The sequence below is a fragment of the Elgaria multicarinata genome, chromosome 4, assembly GCF_023053635.1.
Source record: "Elgaria multicarinata webbii isolate HBS135686 ecotype San Diego chromosome 4, rElgMul1.1.pri, whole genome shotgun sequence".
Classification (NCBI taxonomy): domain Eukaryota; kingdom Metazoa; phylum Chordata; class Lepidosauria; order Squamata; family Anguidae; genus Elgaria; species Elgaria multicarinata.
Genome location: NC_086174.1, coordinates 72152524 through 72173752, shown reverse-complemented (window position 1 = coordinate 72173752; position 21229 = coordinate 72152524). Strand labels below are relative to the sequence as shown.

General features: G+C 39.8%; 1 protein-coding gene across 1 annotated transcript in view; it reads right to left on the bottom strand.

Annotated features, from left to right (window-relative positions):
* Positions 1-21229, bottom strand: part of SYNE1 (spectrin repeat containing nuclear envelope protein 1) — a 356826-nt gene that overhangs the window by 191316 nt on the left and 144281 nt on the right. Inside the window, exons 48-59 of the mRNA XM_063124531.1 lie at positions 19908-20113; positions 17543-17698; positions 16322-16613; positions 14858-15030; positions 14000-14309; positions 9497-9661; positions 7562-7918; positions 5533-5669; positions 5067-5244; positions 3477-3659; positions 1764-1907; positions 336-491 (exon numbers count right to left, since the gene is read on the bottom strand). Coding sequence (XP_062980601.1) covers positions 336-491; positions 1764-1907; positions 3477-3659; positions 5067-5244; positions 5533-5669; positions 7562-7918; positions 9497-9661; positions 14000-14309; positions 14858-15030; positions 16322-16613; positions 17543-17698; positions 19908-20113 — 2457 coding nt within the window. The remainder of the gene's footprint in view (positions 1-335; positions 492-1763; positions 1908-3476; positions 3660-5066; positions 5245-5532; positions 5670-7561; positions 7919-9496; positions 9662-13999; positions 14310-14857; positions 15031-16321; positions 16614-17542; positions 17699-19907; positions 20114-21229) is intronic.

Sequence of the window (21229 nt, the reverse complement as noted above, 5' to 3'; positions counted from 1 at the left end):
ATGCAACACTTAGATTTACCCTTTCAGAAGATCTATTAATAAATGTGGCCCTATTTAAATTCCAACTTTTGTATCTGCCTCTTTATTTCCCACACTCCACATTCCCGCAATATTCCAGTCGCCAACATAGTACTGGCTTGACTATGTCTTCTGCATATGTTCTGTTACCAGTATTAGAAGTATTACTTTTTGATCTTGTCTTGGTGTTCGTTAACATCACCACTTTTAAAGCACAAACAGATAGAAGACTTTATACAAACAGAATGGCAGCATTTCGGAATGTGAGCGTTCATTTTTCGTTAGATCTGCAGCATAAAAGCACACAGGCGCATTACCTTTGTTACATTGCTCAGAGCAAGATATTGAGAAGATAGCTGAGATGCTCTGTGCATGAAGTTTTTGCTGGCAGCTTGTTCTTCCCAAAGCTGCTGAGCTTTTTCTTTTAGCCTGTTGAGCTGAGGCTCATGACACGTTATTTCCTCAAGGACAGACTGTAAAGCATAAGCATGTTTCTGTTAAGTGTAGATGCAAAAAAGCAAGCCACAAAGAAAGCAAAGCAGCAAGGCAATTAAAAGGACAGCCATAAGCAGGTTCTGTTAAGGGACATGGACACAAAGGACCTTTCCAGATGATCAGTTTATAGTGCAACATACATGCAAATGTTACTTATTTATTTTATATATTTGTGTGTGTGTGTGTGTGTGTGTGTGCGTGCGTGTATGTAGTGGAATTATGTGGACACTAAGGGCTTTATTTGGTGTGTGTGTGCAGTTTTAGATAGAGAGGGTTTATTCTAGTAGCAGTTACAAAGTTTTATAGCTGAGGCAGCATTTCATAGTACTGAGGTCTAATTGAGACCTTTATTAAAAATTATGGCAGTTATGACAGCCAAGCCTCAATGTTATTTTTTAAAAAGAAACATGCTGTTCTGTCGCACCTGATGGCAATGGTGGGATAATCTAAAGTGTTTCTTTCTTTTTTTCTATAGAAATACAGGACTCCATAGAACAAAACTAAAATTTTCAAGAAAGTACATGATTCTGCTTACATGTTGGAAACTGATCATGATTTGGAACATCCCTAACCATCTATTAGTAAAAAGATACATTAGATCTTTCCTTGAATTTTTCCTCCCCCACCCCACCCCCCACATTTTCATATTTCCATGGTTGTATGAGTGATACTGACATTTTTGGAACATTGTCTGTGATGTCATTATAGATGAGCAACAACCCGCTCCCACTCATGCCATTTTGTACACTTTTGAAAGTATTATTTCATTTTTAATGTTGTGATGGCGGCGGTGGTGGTGACAACAGTGTCCAAGATTTTGAGATACTCCAAATTTCCACTCAAATGTGGCAGCACTCTTGTTTGTTTTTGTTAAAGTGCTGAATATGAGCACACAACCTTATTACTCCACAACAATGCCCTCACATTTTGTGAACATTTGTCTTTTCATAAAAAGAAAACAAGTATTTAATGTTTAAAGAATATATGTTCCTCTTCTCAGTGTAGAAGAACATATCTCTACATAGTGTGGAAGGGTACATCAAAGCTGGGCTTTATGTTGTGGTATTCACAGAATAGTGTGCTTTCAATCACTACTTCCCATACTATGAAATGTTATTTTGCTGTGCTTTGAGCAGATCATCTGAATCAGCCTATGCATAAGATAAGGAAATAAAGTATGACATCAAGAATCTTTATGACCAAAACATGCCTAAAACAGAACAGGATTTAAACATATATGTTATGGTCACCTGTAGTTTCTGGTGTTCTCTCCTTTTAGCTGGAAGGTCAAACAGACGATTACTGCTTTCTTGCACCATTTCCTTGGTTTTATTTAGCCAGTCTTGAAGAGGTTCTGCATTAGTTTCAAAGTCTTTCATTTGGATCTTTAAGTTCTGGTAAAATATGGGGAAAACCCATTAATGCTTAGGGGGAACATGTGATGTTTCAGCTTGCTGACGTTCTCCAAATTCCTCCTCGAAGCTCCATTTGCCTCATTCACATTACTGAATGTATCTCCGTCTCTCTCCCTCTCTGGCCTTAGCTAGACCTAAGGTTTATCCTGGGATTGTCCCGCGGTCATCCCTGTTCATGTAAATGACACACAGGATATCCCGGGAGCAGGCAGGGATGATCCCGGGATAAACCTTAGGTCTAGCTAAGGCCTCTCTCTCTCTCATTGGGAAAAATGCACAATGTGTATTTTTCTCAGTGTGCATTTTTCCCAATTGAAAATGAGCCATTCCTCCCATAGGAATGCTGAAAATGCTGATTCTCAGTGGAAATGTGCATTTGTGTAAGTGCATGCTTGTGAACACAAATGCAAGGGCAGGAAATTACATAAATTTCCAAAGAATTATGTTCCTGCTCTTGTTTGTGGTTGTGAACAGAGCAAACTCCTCATACATCCCTATGCTTGGCTTTATATTATTGATGAAATGTTTAACATGAAACTGAGAAGATGAAGTTACTGTTGGTGAGTGGTTTTTCTGACCTGAGAGGTGATATTCAAGATGGGGCTGCACAGTCTCAGGATCGGCTTCAGAGTTTGGGGGTACTATTAGATCCAGCATTGTCACTGGATGGTCAGCTTAGGAAGCTACACCAATTACAGCCCCTCCTGACTGGATTGGTAACTTTCCATTTATTTATTTATGATATTTATATACTGCTTCCCATTCAGGAATTTTGGAGCAGTGGACAAATAGAATAAAAGAATAAAAACACATTAAAAGTACATTTTTAAAGAAACAAGGTGCAAATAAAACTGCGGCTGGTCGTTAAAGGAAGGCTTCCTGGAACGACGTTTTCAGGAGGCGCCAGAAAGAGTACAAAGTTGGTGCCTGCCTGACCTCCAGAGGCAGGGAATTCCATAGGACGGGGGCCATTGAGACAGATGAAATACATTGCACATGGATTTGCCTTTAAAGATTGGTCAAAAACTGAAAATCATTATTATATTAACTGAAAATATAGTGGCGTCACTGCTAACTGGGAGCGGACATATGGAATGCTTCTTACCAGTTTTAAAACACCCCCCCATTCCATTTCCAAGCACAATTCAAAGTGCTAGTTTTAACCTTTACTGTACAATCCTATGCATGTTTAGACAGAAATAAGTCCTATGGTCTGGCTGGAGAATGCTGGGAACTGTAGGAATTATTTCTATCTAATCATGCATAGGATTGTGCCCTTAAAGCCCTAAATGACTTTGAATCTGGGTACTTTAAGCTTCATCTTATTTTCCATGAATCTCTCCTGCTCTAGTAATCATTCTGCTTTTAAAAATGTATTTATTTTTGAAATGTATATCCCACCAAGATGGCTTTAAAAGCTGTATGTATTTTGTTATGACAGGGAGTCATATAGCACTCTCATCAATCCTATTTAGCACAGAATTAAGTATGAGTACACTTATAATTAAACTATAAGAAAGATCACTTCTTCTGTGATTTATTCCATACCTCCAAAGCTGTTTCCTTCTGGTGTAGGGTGGAAATAAACTTCTTCCAATCCTCTTTAGCTGAAACAACTTTAGCTTGGATAGATTTAGCTTTTTCTTTAGGCAAAATAGAACTTAATAGTTCTCCTTTGGACACCACCAAGTTTAATTTCTGTTGGCCGCTTTCAGTTTCAGATAAGAATTCCTAAGTAAAACAACAAAAAACACCCCAACAATTAAAAAACTAAGACGTAGCAAGTAATAAGAACAAATATCACACATGTTATACCTTGCAAATGAAAGAGCTTAGTTCAATCATTACTTGCCCCTGATATTCTTACTACCCATGAAGCAATCAAGCGGAGGCTCTGGGTTCCCTCTCCTGTTTTCCCTCACCACAGATGGATGTGAACCACTGAAACAAGCAGATTCTGCAACAAACATGAGATATATAACCCACATTCTCATTCATTAATAATGAAGTATTAATAAGAGTGAGGGAAATACTATTTTTTACAAAACTACTCTATCAGCTTTCATCCTTATTGACTTCCTTTTAGGCTTGATTTCCTTAACAGGAAGTATTTATGTTTGAAATCCAGAAAGAAGATCTTTCGGAAGCCCAGGATTTGCAAGGTATTTTATTTAGTTAAACATTCTAAAATTTGCTATTGATCCCAGTTTTGAACTTCTCATTATCCTGGCAGAGAATACAGTAGCTAAACAAGAGCCAGCTGTAGTTTCTGCTGGTGACATATCAGTTTATTGTATATATGTGAGTTTTCTTCAATATACTGCAAACCCACATTAATATTCTCATTCTACTAATTTATTTTTAATTATGCAGTATAATAACAAAAATATATCACTAGAATTCATCAAGACTGTTTACATGGTACATATATACTCCTTCATTTTATTCACACACACACACAGAGGCTGTAGTTTGTTGCCATGCTAAACCTAGTCACACACACACACAACCCGGGCTTGTGTGCTCCACACTCACCTCTCCTTCTCTGGCATGGCCATGAGGAGGAGATAGGAAGCTTCCACTTCAGTTTTAGATTAGCTGCAGTTTAGTCTGTAATCATAACACTCAACTGTGGTTCATCTTAATTATGCTTAAGGAAAACAAGCTATAAACTTCATAAACTATGGTTTCAAGTTGGCTTGTTTCTTAAGTAAAATTAAACAAAGTTCATCCAGTTTTGGCTGACACAGCAAGCTGCAATTAATTAAAATGAAAGGGAAAGCATCTGATCCCCTTGCATCTACACCAAAGGGAAAATGCATGGCCTAGGTTGGTTTTCATAAGGCTAAACTATGGCTAAGCATTCAAACCAACCCACTGTCACGTGTAAATCACTTAACTTCAATTAAAGAATGAAACATTTTCTACTGGGTAACATACTTTTCCAACCATCAATTATTTGCAACGGCAACTGTTAAAAATTAACTCCTTGCTAAGACTCACAGCGCAGGTTATGGATTTGACTTCAGATTCCTTTGCCACAGATGTAACAGGGAACGTTGTTCAGGCAGGGAAATGCAGTATTAATTGGGTTTTATTCCTAATTTGAAAATGCTGGAGCGGATTCATAGACATTACCTGTATTTTCTGCATGTTGGCCGCAGCTTCGCTGACAGTTTGGGGCACATCAAAACATTTGGCAGTAGTGATTTTGGAATTGACCAGCCACTGCTGGAAATCTCTGAAGGCTGTCCTGAATCTCTGCTGTAAGGCCTGCTCTTTACTTTGGCAACTTTTCGAAGCTTGTAGACAAAGACTTCAGAGTACCATGTTAGTTAAATGAAAATGTAGATTGGGATTATGTTAGACAGAAAGAGGCAGATATTTCTTCCAATTAACATAAAAATATTTTATATTAAAAAAGTAGGATTTTGTGAGTTTCATCAGAACATAAGGAAGAATAACTGTATTGCATATGTTAGCTCAAATAATCTAATTTTTGATGCTTTTGGAACATTTTTAATTTGCTATGAAAGTTAAAAGTCACACAACACAGATATGAACACTGTGTATTGGTTATTTGTTATATGAAATAGAAACTTACCTGTTATATTCCTTAATTAACTGGGATACCTTTGCAGAATATGTACTCAAATCTTTGGAAAACCGACAAAGATCATTTAATTGAGTCTTAATATCATCATTCATATGCTCTGCCTTTGTCAGGCCATCAAGCGTTTCCTAATTAAAACAAAATCATATCCAAATATATACAATATGCATTTGCCTCTATGGTGAAATAATTATGTGATATCCACTTTACATAAGGATACATGGATACACTATACTGGATCCTCAGTTTAACCTAGCACTGAACTATCATCACTGGTTTAAAATGCTCTTTTTAAAAGTTTGGACAATTTAACTAATGACCATAGCTACTGCCATGTATGGCAAATTATTAACACTTTTTTTTGTCCTTGATAAATATATCTATACTAAGAATGAAAGCTGAATTGGATGTAGAGGAGTTTGTCCATCTTTACAAAAAACAAAGATATTACTACAATATGGACTTTATGTGGGTGCAAATTAGGCTTAATGGGAACTTGTTTACAACTCCTTGCCCAATAAGCACTCACTTCATTGTGGTTCTCAAGCTTACAATATTTGGAATGGAGCCGAAAACCATGATTGAGCTCTGGTAGAGTGTAAAAATTAGATCTGGGCTGAAACTTTTGCCTCAGCCTTTTTCAGCCAGAAAGATGGGGACCCAATCATTCCATTTATGAATTTAATGTAAGCCAGGCCAATGTTCTTCTGAAATTTCTTAGAAATTTCTCCCACACCCCAAAAGTAGCAGAAAACTCTCTCTCTCCCCCCCCCCTCTCTCTCTCTCTCTAACACACACACACACACACACACACACACACACACACACTTTTGTAGGGGAAGAATTGTCATGCAAAAGTGTGTGCAGGATTTTCAGCACAGTTTTAGCAAAGAACAGTTTTACCTTTAAATGCACTATGACAAAGAACCACAAAAGGATTGGAGAACTTTGAGGTTTCCAATCCTTTTAGAACTGTCTACCTAAATCCCTTGAAACAAAATAGTTCCCACATGGTGAAATGAAAATCGTATTCTGTACAATTTTTTTCCCTGTTCACTCAATGGCCGATAATTAGGCATATGGAATAGTGACACAAGACAGGGCCTTGTACGTGGTAGTGCCCTGGCTCGGATTGCCATCCCCCAAGAAGTACGCCTGGCACAAACTTTAAAAATACTTAGGCGCCAGGGTGTTAATTTAATTATGGTCAGAGACCAGCCACTAGAAATACACAAGAATCTCACTCCTAATAGTGCATGCCCAGGCCACCTTGAGAGTAAATTCACTGGTAAAATCTGAGAGAAGAGGGGGGGGGGGAATCAGATCTACCTGACAATTTAGTTAGAATTGGAGCAATATAATGGGAACTAATGTCCTTATAATATAGACAGGCTAAGATGTATTTGTTTATCTAGGTATTTGTGAGCCATTAGTTCCTCTCACAATGACTAGGATTGGATCTATTGTTGAATACACATTCATTTTCTCTGTTGATTAATGATTGGTTTTATTAGTTTATTTTTTGTATTTTATTATTGTTTTCATATTGTTGATACCTGGTCTGATATATATATATATATATATATATATATACATATATATATTTAGAAGGGTGGGATATAAATAGAACGAAATAAATAAATGCTGGGATGAAGTATTGAAGCCTCTTGGAAAAGTGAGAGTCCTAAGCAATGCCTGTGTGTCCTGTTTCTGCCTGTACTCAGACCCCAGGTTTCAGGGCTACAAAGACTGAGCAATGGAATGCAACATGTGGGCACACAGGGGACTGTAAAATCGCCCCACAATGTGATTAACATCTGAATGATTTTTAAGCAGATGGTGGCAGTTCTTTTGGAATTATTCCCTCCCCCCTCCAGTTAATAGTGCATTCCAAAGTTTCCAGTTTAGCAATTATGTATTACATTCTCTCTTTGTTTTGTTTTTCTGAGCGGCTCTTTTCCTCCTGTCTTCAACAATGCAAAAGGTTAGAAAAGGTAAAAATGAAAAGAAAGTGCTTTACCTTTTCCCGCTGCCAGCATTCCACTACCTCTTTGTCTGTGTGCTTACTATCCAGATGGGTGAGACTGTCGGACCAGGCTGCAAGAAGTGTGCTGAAGTGCTGGAGGGCCTCTTCCAAACCGGCAGCCTGCGTGGTGAACTCCTGCTCTGACAAAGCCATCTGACTATCCAGCTCCTTCAAGGTGCTTTGGGTTTGGAGCGCACTTTCTTCCCACTGCTTCCAGTCGGACTGAAGGGCCTGCATTTCGGCGTCTATGCGTTTGCACCCCTGAATAGTTGTGTTCTTTTTCACGGCAGGAGCCAGCATTTGAACTCTGTTTAGGCGGCTCTCACCCGTCTGTCTGGAATCTATCAGCCCCTGCAATGGAATATCGTCATGGTAACTAAAATGGCTGGGATCCACTTCAACTGGATAACGGCACATTTACTACAAACGACAGCAGTTTTCTACAGAGCAATTACACTGACTGCTCCGTGCTCATAAGCAGTTTCACCAAAAATGAATGTGCAAAAATGTAAGTGAGAGGTTAAAACAACAAAGCATGGGACAGGGGAGAAGAGTTGTACACAAAGTAATAAGATCTGTACAAAGTTAGACAAAGTCTCAGTATTCAGAAGGAGAAAAAGAACCTGATATATTTCCTTGGTGAGTTCTTACAATTGTGTTTTGTTTGGGGGTATGATACTTAAAAGGTGATGTCATTTTCAGTTACAGGAAATTACAAATTGGCAAACTGACATGTGGCTGACGTACTGGTCCTATTAGGAAAAGTTGTTTCACAATTTTTTATTCTAATTTGTGCATCTGCAGTATCTGATTTTATATGGATGTATGCTGTGTGTGCAACACAATTATATTTGTGAGCCAAAGTTTTGATTTACTTTAAATTACTGAAAATTAGCAATAGAAGGCAGTACCTGTGAACGAAATTGGAATCAGCAAGCATGCTCTCAGCTGAATTTAAAATATTCTGTGTTGGATCCAAACTCTGACCATAAATGAAAGAGCTTCTTCCTGAAGGCTTTTGATCTAACAGAGGGATTCACTGATGGAAGGGGTGGGTAGGGTGGGGTGGGGTGGGGTGGGGTGGGGTAGGGCTTTGCCAATTCATGCCTCACCATTTCAGGCCATGGGCCCTGCTGATATTCTTTCCTGTCTCCGTCATAGGGAGGAATTAGCATCATTGAGCACTGGTCAGGCATGGGTTCCAGGGTTCCACTATGGATCAGGTATGCACCATGATTTGGGGGCAAGTCAGATTTCCCAGGGAGACAAGACTGGAAATGGGATAGCACCACAGAGAACTCCAAGTGGAACTGGAAGCCAGACAAGCTTGAGCCTTCAGTAGGACTTGAACTTCCTAGAAGCTGCTAGCTCCTCCCATACACTGCATAAGGACTTCTCTCTTAAAGGGGCAATGCTTGTTTTTTAAGCATTTTACTGTGATGGCATGGAGGCAACTAGAGTGTGGCTGTGGCTTCAGAATCAGAGTCCTCACTATCTGAGGATAGCAACATGACCTTCTCTGGTAGGAGGGGGGCTGACCTTAGGAGCTCCTGAGGGGCTGAGTGCCTGGAGGTGAGTAGGGTGGCAATGGGTGTTTCCCCTTCTGGATCTGAGAGGCCTATATCAGAGACTTCTCTTTCTGAAGATCAGGGAATTGGAACCATAGGGCTCCTTGGAGCAGATTTTCAGTAGGAGTAGAAGAGCTGCAGCAGGGAGAAGAGGAAATCAGCAAAAGTAATCTCCCCACTTTCTGCTGGTGGAATGTCAAAAACTCTGAAGCAAACTCTGTTCAGAAGATGCTCCTGCTGACAGCAGCTTTTTCTGCAATTAATGTTCATCAGGCCATCTCTCCCTCTCTCTACACACACACACACACACACACACACACGTATAATTTATAGTAAAGTTACTGCAGTAGAATTTTCTTACGTTAATTCTGGCCAGTTTTTTCTGTATAGCTGTTGAATCCCCTGATGTGTCTGACCAGCGGTGAAGCTCTTCTTTTGCTGAATGAAGCCAGTCAGTAAATTCATGCACTGCATCAAGGTATAGTAAATGGTCCTTGACAATATCTTCTACTCTTCTCATTTTTTCCTGTAAGTCAAAAAGAAACTGCCTTAAGAATTTGTTCTGCTGGATAGCCTGTTTGTTTAGCCTCTGCCCAATGAAACGAAACCGTCATACTGGTTGCAAGTTTTTTGGGATCCTTGCTATGCTGCCTTTTGATCCAGGTATGGCATGAAGGCTTCCCTTGACAATCTTTGCCTAGAGATCCATAGGAAAAAAGATGTGCTCTGTCTATTTCAATTAGATCTCCTGGAATACCATTGACCGGGATCTCTTGCTATAACGCTTGTGGGCTCAGTGAGTTAGACAAATCAAAAATAATCCTTACATGCACAGTAATAGAGGACTGCTTATCATCTGCTTGTTATATTGTGCCTGGGTAGAGAAAACATTTCTTTCCAAATTTCTTATTATTAAAAAATAATTTCCAGGCAGTATATAGAAAACATTTATAAGAAACAAACAAAGCAAGATAAAAATATACCAACAAGACACAGGATCCAGCACTAGTCATTGCGGAAAGCCCGAGTAGAAAGAGACACACATCGGAGATAATGCTTCACATATGGCCAAGGGGAAAGCCTTCCAAAGGACAGGGACAATTGCAGAAAATGCTCATTTCTAGATCACCACCAACTGATAAAACTGCAAAATGTGGTGCCACTAAGGTATGCAGCAATTTAGGGGAAGGAGGTCCTTCAGGTAACCTGCTCCTGAGTTGTTCAAGGTGTTACATACTAACAACAATACCCCCAAAGATGGCCCACTAGCAAATACGAGCTCAGTGCATTGCTCTTAGTACAAGCATAATATGTGTATAACCCAGTGCCTCACTTAACACCCACTCTGCCACATTCTGCACCAGCTGCAGCTTCTGAAACAGTCCCAAGGGAAGCCCTACATAGAGTATATTACAGTAATCCAATTGTGAAATGGTGCCTATCATGTTTCTTACACTGGGAACTTTTTTAAAAAATCCCTGGAGCTTAATAACACAGAAGCTTATCTTTTGACTAATGCTTCTCTGTGTTATAGTGATAGCAATAATTGCTTATCAAGCAATCTTATGTATGTTTGCTTGGAGTTCTCAGTGGAGCTAAATCTGCATAGATCTGTTGATAATAAGTCTGTTATCTATTATCTATTATTATCTGTTGATAACAATAGATAATAAGTCTGCATAGATCTGTTGCCTTAATGCTGCAGTTAATTTCAAGGGGGGTTGAGAAAGAAACAGAGAAACAAGGAAGCCTTATTTGAATGTAATGCTAAACACATTACATGGATGATCCTCAGGCTTGTGAGCTCCCCTCTTGTCATCCAGCATGCTTTTGCTTCTATTTTCAACTAACCACGGTTACTCCTTATGTCTAAAATTGGACAAACTGTGGTTTATTTTAACTATGGCTTAGGGCAGATTTCCCCTTCAGATGCTTTGAACTACAACTCCCATCATCCCTGACCATTGGCCATGTTGAGTGGGGCTAATGATAGTTGTATTCCAAATCATCTGGAAGGCACTAGGTTGAAGAAAACTGGTTTAGGTAAGCAAGCCAACTTCAAAAGTTGGTTTATAATCCTGGCTTGTTTCCCTAAACATATTTAAGATAACCACAGTTCCAATTCGGACATACCAATAAACCAGGATTAATTGAAAGCAAAAGTGAAAACTTCCTATTTTCTTCTTGTAGCCATACTGGAGGAGAGGGGTTAGAGAGAGAGTGTAAGCACAAGGCTTGTGTTAGTGTTACATTAGAACCAGATCAAGAAGAGTGCATAATTATGGTATCTTCTCTGTGTATGTGAATTCTTGCAATATAAAAATCATAGGTTATAATTAAGAGATATGACATTACAAAAATATGGTTCTCTAGAGTATAGGGCAACCTCCCCCAACCTGGTGCCCTTCAGATGTTTTGAACTTCATCTCCATTCAACCCCTGGCCAATGGTCAGGAATGCTGGAAGTTATAATTCAAAACATCAACTGATTGGGGTAGGCAGGTATAGGGCCTCAATGTTCGTAGCAAGATCTTTTAGGCCAAAGAAATATACATGGTGAGTCATGTATATCTTGTGACTGATTCTTTCCTTCCATTCTTCTTTAATCCAGGAGGAATTCCAGTTGAATGAACCACATTTTCTCCTGGAATTCATTACACTCATTGTAGTTTTGCCTGAAGCCACAGGGCATGCAAAGTAAATGCCAACTGAAAGGTTTTTTTTTTTTTAAAAAAATGTCCTGAGTAATATATTTTATATTATTACACTTTTTCCACATAGCAGATATTTATGTTTTCTGAGGTTTACTTATATTTACTTACATTTCAGCAGTTATAACTGCCCTGTTTTTTATAATTTGAACTAGCTCTATTGGAATGATTGGTTGGATATGGATATGGGAAATCCAGATGTAAATCTTTCTTGATCCTGAGTTCTCTGACAGATTTTAGGAATTACACTAATTAAGCACAGTGGCATAGTTTAACTAAGGATCCCATATACTGACTGATATATGTCTGGCTGAAAAGCATATGTGAACATTTCTTTAGCTCCTTGTCTTGATCCCAGTATATTGGAAAACAATGCTAAAATAGTTTAGTAGAAGGTTGAAAACAAGCTATTTAAAAATATTCTGTAGGAAACCATAAGCAAGAAACCCTGAAGCCAGATTCTGGCTTTATACACAGAGCCACAGTACACCAAGGTGACTATTCTTGTTCTTGGGCACTATTAAAGCAGCTCCCCAGAAAGTCGAACTTTAGCCTCAGTAAGACAGCCTGTCTGTCAAGTGATCCACAAAAGCATTCAAATGGCGCAATAAATATTCAGAGATCATTCCTTTGTCCATGCAACTTATCTACTTCATGGCTCAATTATCTGCTCACTCCGATTTCCCACCTTCCATCTCCTTGCCTTGCTGCCTATGGACAGTTAATATGGTTATGACCCACAGTTGGTCTTCTTGACTTTATTTTGCCTCACCTCTACCAGTGATGCAGCTAGGGCTGGAACTTAGGGCATGTCTAGATGGGGCAATATCCTGGGAGCACAGGGGATCCCGGGAGCAGGGAGGGATGATCCCTCCATTTTCCCAGGATATTGCCCTACCCTTTAATCCTGGTTTTCCCCGCGATCTCGCGATAATCCTGAGACCATGTGGGATGGAGCCGGGCACAGGGTGAGGAGCTTCTCAGGAGCTCCGTGACCATCGGGAGTGGGGTGGGGGGAACGGGAATAATTCTTTTTTAAAAAAAAAAAAAAAAGTACCTTTGCGCAGGAGTGCTCCTGTGCTCATTTGCAATAAAAAAACCCAACCAAAATAGCAGGTGTGATGTCCTCCCAGGAAGTCACAAGCCGAGTCCGGACAGGGGGGAGGATCCCACAATCACCATATTGCAAGATCTTCCCCCCTCCCTCCCGGAAAGCCAGAAGGTCTAGACATGCCTTTGGTGCCAACCAAGATCAAGGAATCCCAAATGACCACCCAGAAAGTAACAGGTGCAGAAGCAAAGTCTACTTTATTCCTGCAGCTATGATAGTGTTATTATTCAGTGAGTTTAAAATACAAAAACATACATGCTCAGAGTTTTGTCCTGATTTTAAATCAGGGTTGGCAAACATTTTTGTTGTTGCTTTGTTCTAACTTATCAGGAATGCAGAAGCAGTTTTAAAGCACAGAATGGCAGCTGAAGGGGAATGAAGGAATGTTATTTGTCCGCTTCACAACTGAATACATGTGGTCATCTAAAGCCCCACCCCCACTCCACCCGATAAAGCCATTAAGTCCAGGTCTGAAACTGCCTGGCTGCATCACTGACCACTACATGTGATCACAGCAATATTCTCTTCTGCACCATTAGCTCTGTTTCATTTTAGAAACTTGATGCTCGTTGCACCTGACAGATGATGATGATGATGATGATGATGATGATGATGATGATTTATTTATATAGCATCATCAATGTACATGGTGCTGTACAGATTACACAGTAAATAGCAAGACCCTGCCGCATAGGCTTACAATCTAATAAAGTTGTTGTAAACAATAAGGAGGGAAAGAGAATGCAAACAGGCACAGGGAAGTGTAAACAGGCACAGGGTAGGGTGAAGCTGACAGTATAGGGTCGGAACAAACTCAATATTTAAAAGCTATAGGGAAAAGAAAAGTTTTTAGCTGAGTTTTAAAAGCTGTGATTGAGTTTGTAGTTCTCAAGTGTTCTGGAAGAGCGTTCCAGGCGACTCCAGATGACTCAGGTAATCATGATCATTAGTTAGAATTAGCATCATAAATGTTGCAATTGCAAGATCTCATTGAATAAAAATCTATATGGACTGGGGGCGGGATATATTGCAAAATATTTACCTTGACTACTGTTGTAATGTCATTGAATTGTGTTTTCAGCTCCTCTTGAGCAACTTCGCTGAAAGAAGCATCTTCTGTTTTCTCATGCAGCTCTTTAGCTTTTCCCATGAGTTGGTGCAGGTCTTTAGAATGATCTTCCACTTCTGAAACAATAGCTTGGAAGTAGTCGAGCTGGGAAAATTTCTCTTTCAAGCCATTCTGCAGCTCCAAAGGCTGTTCCACTTTGTGGTCTACTGACTCCAACCATTGGTCCAGCTGACTTTTCCTCTCCAGATAGTCGTTCCACTTATTAATCACAGATTCCAGCAAACTTTTATTAAAGAAATACACAGTGAGATCAAAATCTTGTAAGCCTTAGGAGAGGCATACTGGAGTATAGCAATAAGACTTATATGTAATGTCTCCACCCAATCTGACACCCACCCTCGCCATCTTCAGGTGGAGAATTGGAGATGGGCATTTTTACCAACACTGGGAAAGGGAGGGGGAAAGTATAAAACTGATTCAAGTGGAGAAAAGGTTGCAAATCTCTTTCTTTCCTTCTTATTTTCATCCATCCTTATCTGTGGGGGTGGTGGAAGATGATGATATACCTCTTGGTCAGCAGCCACCGTTTTCTTGCCCCAAATGTAGAGCTGGCTGGTGAATTTTGGCCAGTTCTTCCCTCCCCCAGCAGTATTCCATATCCAAACATACACTGTTCTGGAGGGTCCTCGACTCTCCAGATAAGCTTTTGGGGATCACAGGCCTTTCCTTTTGTGATTTTAATTCAGACAATTACAAAGTAAGGTGTTCTCTTAATGAAGAAAATTACCAAACTTATGATCACATTTTAGAATAGCAGTTGAAAGAACTTACCTTTGACAGCTCACGGACGTGCTGATAATGCTGCTCCAGAGATCTTTTAATGTTTGCAGTTGGTTCTGTATCACATTCTGCCCTTCCTCGTTGCTACTTTTAAGGACTTGTTCACCTTTGCCAAAGGCCATGTTTAACTTGACCTCTCCCTCGCCTTTCATTAAAAGGATGTCCTAAGACGCAAGACAATTTTAGAGTTTCCTGTTGCCTCCGTACTATTCCTTGCATTCTTCTGATTCTTCCTTTTTCCATCTCTGATCCTTTTCCTCACTGGTGACATTCCACATTGTGAAACTCTTCTTTTAGAGAAGTCTGCTCAGCCCCTACCCTCCACCTTTTTCACTGTCACATAAAGATGTTTTAATTAATGATAGAATATCCACATGGTTGAGTAGATATTATGTATGGTGGATATTTAGATTTTTTTATTGCAGTTGTCATTCTGGCTTTTATATTATCTTAGCAATTTTATACAGTTCAATAGGCAGTATCCAATGCTGCCAATTCACCAGCGGGGCCCACCGCTGTTTCCATTCCATGAGCAGGCAGCCCTGCCAATACCCTTCTACAATCAGCACCCACCAATTCCTTCATGGAGATTTAGCATTTCTGGAACAGGGAAGGTCAGCAGAGCTCCCTTATGTGAGCTCTGAAACAAGTGCTTTTACTTGTTTTGGGTTGCACTCAGAAGTGCTAAATCTCTGTTCTGCGAGTGGTGGGCATCATTTGAGGAAAGGAATTGGTGGGATTGGCCATTAGTAGGCAGTCTCCACTGGATATTGCCCATTTTGTCTTACCTTTTTGCATACGCATACACACACACACACACGCAGAAACAAACAGGCACGATCATGCAATTTTAGTAGTTCCTTTAGTAGTAGTTCCTAGATTGCAGCTAACTTTGGGGAGGTTTGAACTGGTATGTAAATTTAGGGCACACTCCTAGGTGTTGCACCCTGAGTACCAAACCCCTGACCTTAGGGATTTACTGGTATCTTATCCTATATAGGGCAGACCGAGAATGGAGGGGATCCTCTTCTCCATGTTCCATCTGCCCTGCAGATGTTGCTAAGATGCTCAGTTTTGAGCATCTACCAGGGAGCATTGGAGTGGGAGGAAGGAGGCCAACAAAAGCAGCTTCTGTGGTCTTCTGCCCTCCCCAGGGAATGCCCCCCTTTTGCCCTCTCTGCACTCAGTTTTATGAGCACAGAGGCAGCCCCTGTGGTTTACTCCACACTAGCTGCAAGAGGGAGGAGGTAGGGAGCACAGTTTCCTGGCTCTGAATTTGGGAGTGTTGTCTCGGAGCTCAGAGCCAGAAAAATGAAAAATCCTATTCCCCCCAGATGCTGTCTAGGGGACATAAGATTGCTCCCTTAAGAAGTTACTTAGAACAAGAGTTTGATACCTCTGGTATTCTACAGCAATAGTTCTGATAGCAGCAGTTCCATTATTTTGATACTTTACCTGGATTTGCAAGAGCCGTTTCTCTAACATAACTTTGCTCCCAATGGTGCCCTCTGAAAAGGCCAGCTTTTCTTGCACATCTTTCACCCATGTCCACATGGTCTGCCGAGCTTCTTCCAAAGCTTGGTGCTCCTGGAGGGCCACCTGAGAGGCCCGCAGCTTTTCCTTTACTGCTTTGATTAGGTTCTGATAAGCAGAAAAATGCTGAGAAGCCAGACGGACCTCCTGCCCAGCACTGCATCCTTTTTCATTTAAAGCCTGTGCCTTCTGAGTAAGTTTATCAAAGGACTCTCTAAACAAAAAGTTTAAAATTGGGGAGAAAAGTATCTGAGTTATAAACGTAGCTGTGTAGATACAACTGTGGCAAACTATGGACAATCGATACCGTTACAGGAAATTAAGTAAATATGGTTAAGTTAAGAATGGTAACAGCTTCACATAAGGATACACAGGAAAAAAAGACCTAAGAATTATAAATCATTATAAATATAGCAATTGGGACAAAATATTATTATTATTATTATTATTATTTATTTATTTATTTATTTATTTATATAGCACCATCAATGTACATGGTGCTGTACAGATAACACAGTAAATAGCAAGACCATATTGCATGTTATCCCCAGTCCCTGACAGAATTACAGTTGTTCAGGAAACTGAAACTGATGGATTGTTGGTATATTTGTGTGCCATATTTGTATATATTACCAGCATTAGGTGCTGATAATGCAGCTGGAGGTGAATGCAGCACAAAGTAGAAAAGATGAGGGTAAACTTTACATGTGGATTATGTTTAAGTCTTCCTTGTTGATTTTTTTAGAGGTACTAGAAAATGTATCACAGAACATAATGCAAATTATAGTATATGAAAACTACTTTTCCTAACAAAATACAGGGGACTGTCTTTAACTACTAAGCTAATAGATAGATATTTTATGTGAACCGTCCAGGGAGCTTCAGCTATTGGGTGGTATAAAAATGCAATAAATAAATAAATAAATAAATAATTTGAACCAAAATATTTAAAAGTAGACCCAATTCAAATGTCAATTCTTTCTTGGATTCTATAAATATTACACTCTACAGAGTGCCAGTCTTCTGTTGTTATAGTGATAAAAATACACACGAAGCAAACAATTTAGGATTATTATAACTGTTGGAAGATCATTCAAGTGGGGGCAACAAGACAGGGGATGGTTAGTAAAGATGGTTTTGTACCTTGCAACTAGAAGCTCCTCCAGAAATGCTTCTACTTTCTGCACCTCGTTTTTCTTATCAGGGATATGCTGTTTGCTGTCGCCCAAAGCTTCTGTGCTTATCCTTTCCTCCATTTCATGGAGCCACAGACTCCGGTTCTTGCACAGATCCTCAAAGCTACAAACAAAACAATAGCATAATTGTACAGCTGTTGCTAGATAAATACTGAATTCAGCATTCAGTTACTACGTAGATAACATCGCTGAGAAAGAAACTGGTTTGGATACATGTTTTACCGTTAAGTGGTTGAGAATGGCACACAGACTATTTTTCTGTAATGACGACTATTCTAAAAATACTCAACAAGGATCTAAATATGTCAAACAAGACCTTGGGAATTACAGTGAGAATGGAACTTTCCCAATTCTAAACCGCTACAGCTAGGTTTATTACCAGTCAATTAGGAAAATGAAGGTAATGGAAGAATTGTTCACTCAAGCACTATTTAGGTGTTATTCCTCATGCAATTACAATTAGGAATGTCGGAGAAATCCACAAAGGAATCAAGCAAGTCGGGATTTCTATGGATCTGGTGCACAAATTCTGCAGCAGACCAACTTTTCTTGAGTGGCACAGAGTCTGCAGACGTGTGGACCATTTCCAGGAATTTATGCAAATTTAGTCATAGAAAAATACATAAAATAAAAAACTCCAATCAAAAATGTACATTTCCTCCATAGGCTAAAGTATAAAAATGCCCATGGAGGGATTGCGCGTTTTCACAAGTACAAATTTGCACAAATGTGATTTTGCGCAAATTTAGGAAATTAGAAAAACAACAACCCAGTTCTGTCAATGACTGGAAACCAGAAAGAAAGGCACCTGACAACCTGCAAATACCGACAAACGATTTTACAAATTCTCTACATCCTTATTAACAATTGTGTGAGAGGGAGAACAGGACGGTGTTCTCTGGCAACATCAGCACTATTATGTCCTCAATTGCCCTGCCTCTTTCTTGCCATCCATGCATTGGGGTAAGGTGTTCAGCGGGGAGCCCACTCTATGTGTGTAGGAGCTCCCCACCTGATTTACAAACCTACTCGTGCAGGGTTCAAAATCACATGAAGAGCCTACATGTAGGCAGGGGGAGGGACTTTCTTTCAAAAATGTGGATGGTGGGAGGGAGGAGTCACAAGAACGGAATGTAGGGTCAGCAAGCATGGCCAGTACTGTAACAGTGTTGAGGGATGAATACCCAAGTAGAGCTTCCATTGTGATTCAGAGTGTCGAACATCTTAACCTGGTTATTCTATTGCCCTGTTCTATTACCCTGGTTATAGATTTTTCAGAAGGAACGGGTGATTAGAGCCAGAGTTGTGTTTTATTATTGCTTTTGTATCCTGCTTTTTCCCCTCAAAGGAACCCAAGGCGGCGTACATAATCCTCCTCCTCTACATTTCTATCATCACAACAACAGCCCTGTGAGGTAGGTTGGGCTGAGAGTCTGTGACTGGTCCAAAGTCACCCAGTGAGCTTCCATGGCCGAGTGGGGACTAGAACCCAGACCTCCCAACTCCTAGTCTACCCACTACAGCACACTGGCTCCTCCTTCAGATTTGACAGGGAATGTGCAGTGTTCAAGGAAAGAGCCATCTCAATGAAGTTTCCATTTTAACAGTGGGAAACAGAATGAAATACTGTCTGCTATGAATGCATGGGCAGGATAATTATTATTGGACTTGTTGCTGATGCTATTTCCATGGAATGTGGAGGATCCAGATTATTACTCCCTGTAAAGCTTTGGAAATCATTACCAATGCATTTTTAAATTATTACCAATGATTTCACAGTGTTGAGGATTATTATATTATTACTACGTTTCTACCCCATCTGCTTTCCCTTTGCATGGAACCCAAGGCAGCTTACAAAGTCTCCCTCCTCTTCTTCATTTTCTCCTCACAACAACATAACAATCCTGTGAAGTAGGTTAGGCTGAGAGTCAGTGACCAGTCCAAAGTCACCCAGTGACCCTCATGGCTGAGTGAGGACTAAAACCTGGATCTCCTGAGTCCCAGTCCAGTACTGTAACAACTACACCATACTGGAGTTATATGACATAATTTTTCTTTTGTTAAACTATTTAATTTCTTTTTAGGAAAAGCCATGGTTTGGTGGTTGAGCACATGAATTGTATGCATAAGCTCCTAGTTCCAGTTCCGGGCATCTCCAGTTAACAGGATCTAAAATAGTCTGCTGGGAGACACTTCCACCTGAGACCTTGAACTACTGGGATAGGGTAGGCAGTAGGATAGGATAGGATAAGGCAGTATATGCACATTTTATACAAAAAATATCTTATAGACATTTGATTCAAACAACCTACCTTCTCAGTTCAGCAACACATTCTTCCAGAGTTTGTTTATCTCTCAAGCACTGTTTCAGAAACCCCTCAAAATCTTGATGAGCTTTAGCTATCTGTTCTTGGATGCCAGTCACTGAAGATTTGGGCAGGTAACTACACAACTGTTCTCCTTCCCGGGAAGCTGCACCCAGTTTGCTCCTTCCTTCGCTAACAGAGTCCAACACTTTCTGAGTGAAACAAATATGCAGTTTACATGGGTAAAGGAAGAGTGGTGGGGAAATGGAAATAAAGGGAAAATGTGTCTAACATTCATCCTTTTAAGCAATCATTTATAAAACTGATCCAATCTACATATGCAAATTAGTCAGTCAATCAGTTAGATGCAGATTAGATGGTGAATGTTAGTAGAGGTTTCAGAACGCAGGTTTGACTATTATCCCTAATAAAATAAACTGTGTGTAATGCCTCCTGCATCCTCGGTATATCAGGGAGAGGACCCCTGATAAACACATTTTCCATTGAAATGGAGAGTTTCCCTCACTTATATTTTGGAATGGTACAATCCCAGGAACTATGCACTATGTAATTTATCTGAATCTATATATCACCCTGAATGCTTAGAGAATTTTCCTTAAATACTATCCTGTATTCTTGAAAGAGAGGCAAGAGGGAAGCCTCCAACTTACTGGAAATCGTGCTATTTAATTTATTCATAAATGATTTGGAGTCAGAAGTGAGCAGCAAAGTAGCCTGGTTATGAATGTCACCAAACTATCCAGCATGGTGAAAGAAGAAGAAAAACTGCAAAGCTCTCCAAAAGAATCTCTCCAAAATGGGTGAGTGGAGGACAAAATTACTTGAAGTCCTATCAGTGGAGGCAGGCTGCTCCAATTTCAGTGGAGCTGTGATTCCGTTCTATATTTCACTCAGAACCAGCCAGAACTCTAAAGGAACTATCCAAGATGCTGAACCTATTTTGTGTATTTTTATTTATTTATTTATTTATTGCATTTCTATACCACCCAATAGCCGAAGCTCTCTGGGCGGTTTACAAAATTAAAATTAATTAATTATAGGATTCATCACCTTGGATAGCTCCTTTAGAATTCTGGATGTTCTGATTAAAACCCAGAGTGGCATCACAGCCCCACTGAAATCACAGCCACCTGCCTCCACTTGGTTCAATGCACATGAAGTGCTATACATTGTGGCAAAAAAATAAAATAAAATAAAAATCCTAACCATATATACACTGATGGGATCTGAACTGGCAGAAAATAACAAGGAAAGAGATCTTGTAATCATGGTGAATAATTCTTTGACAGAGTTACAGCAATGGTGAA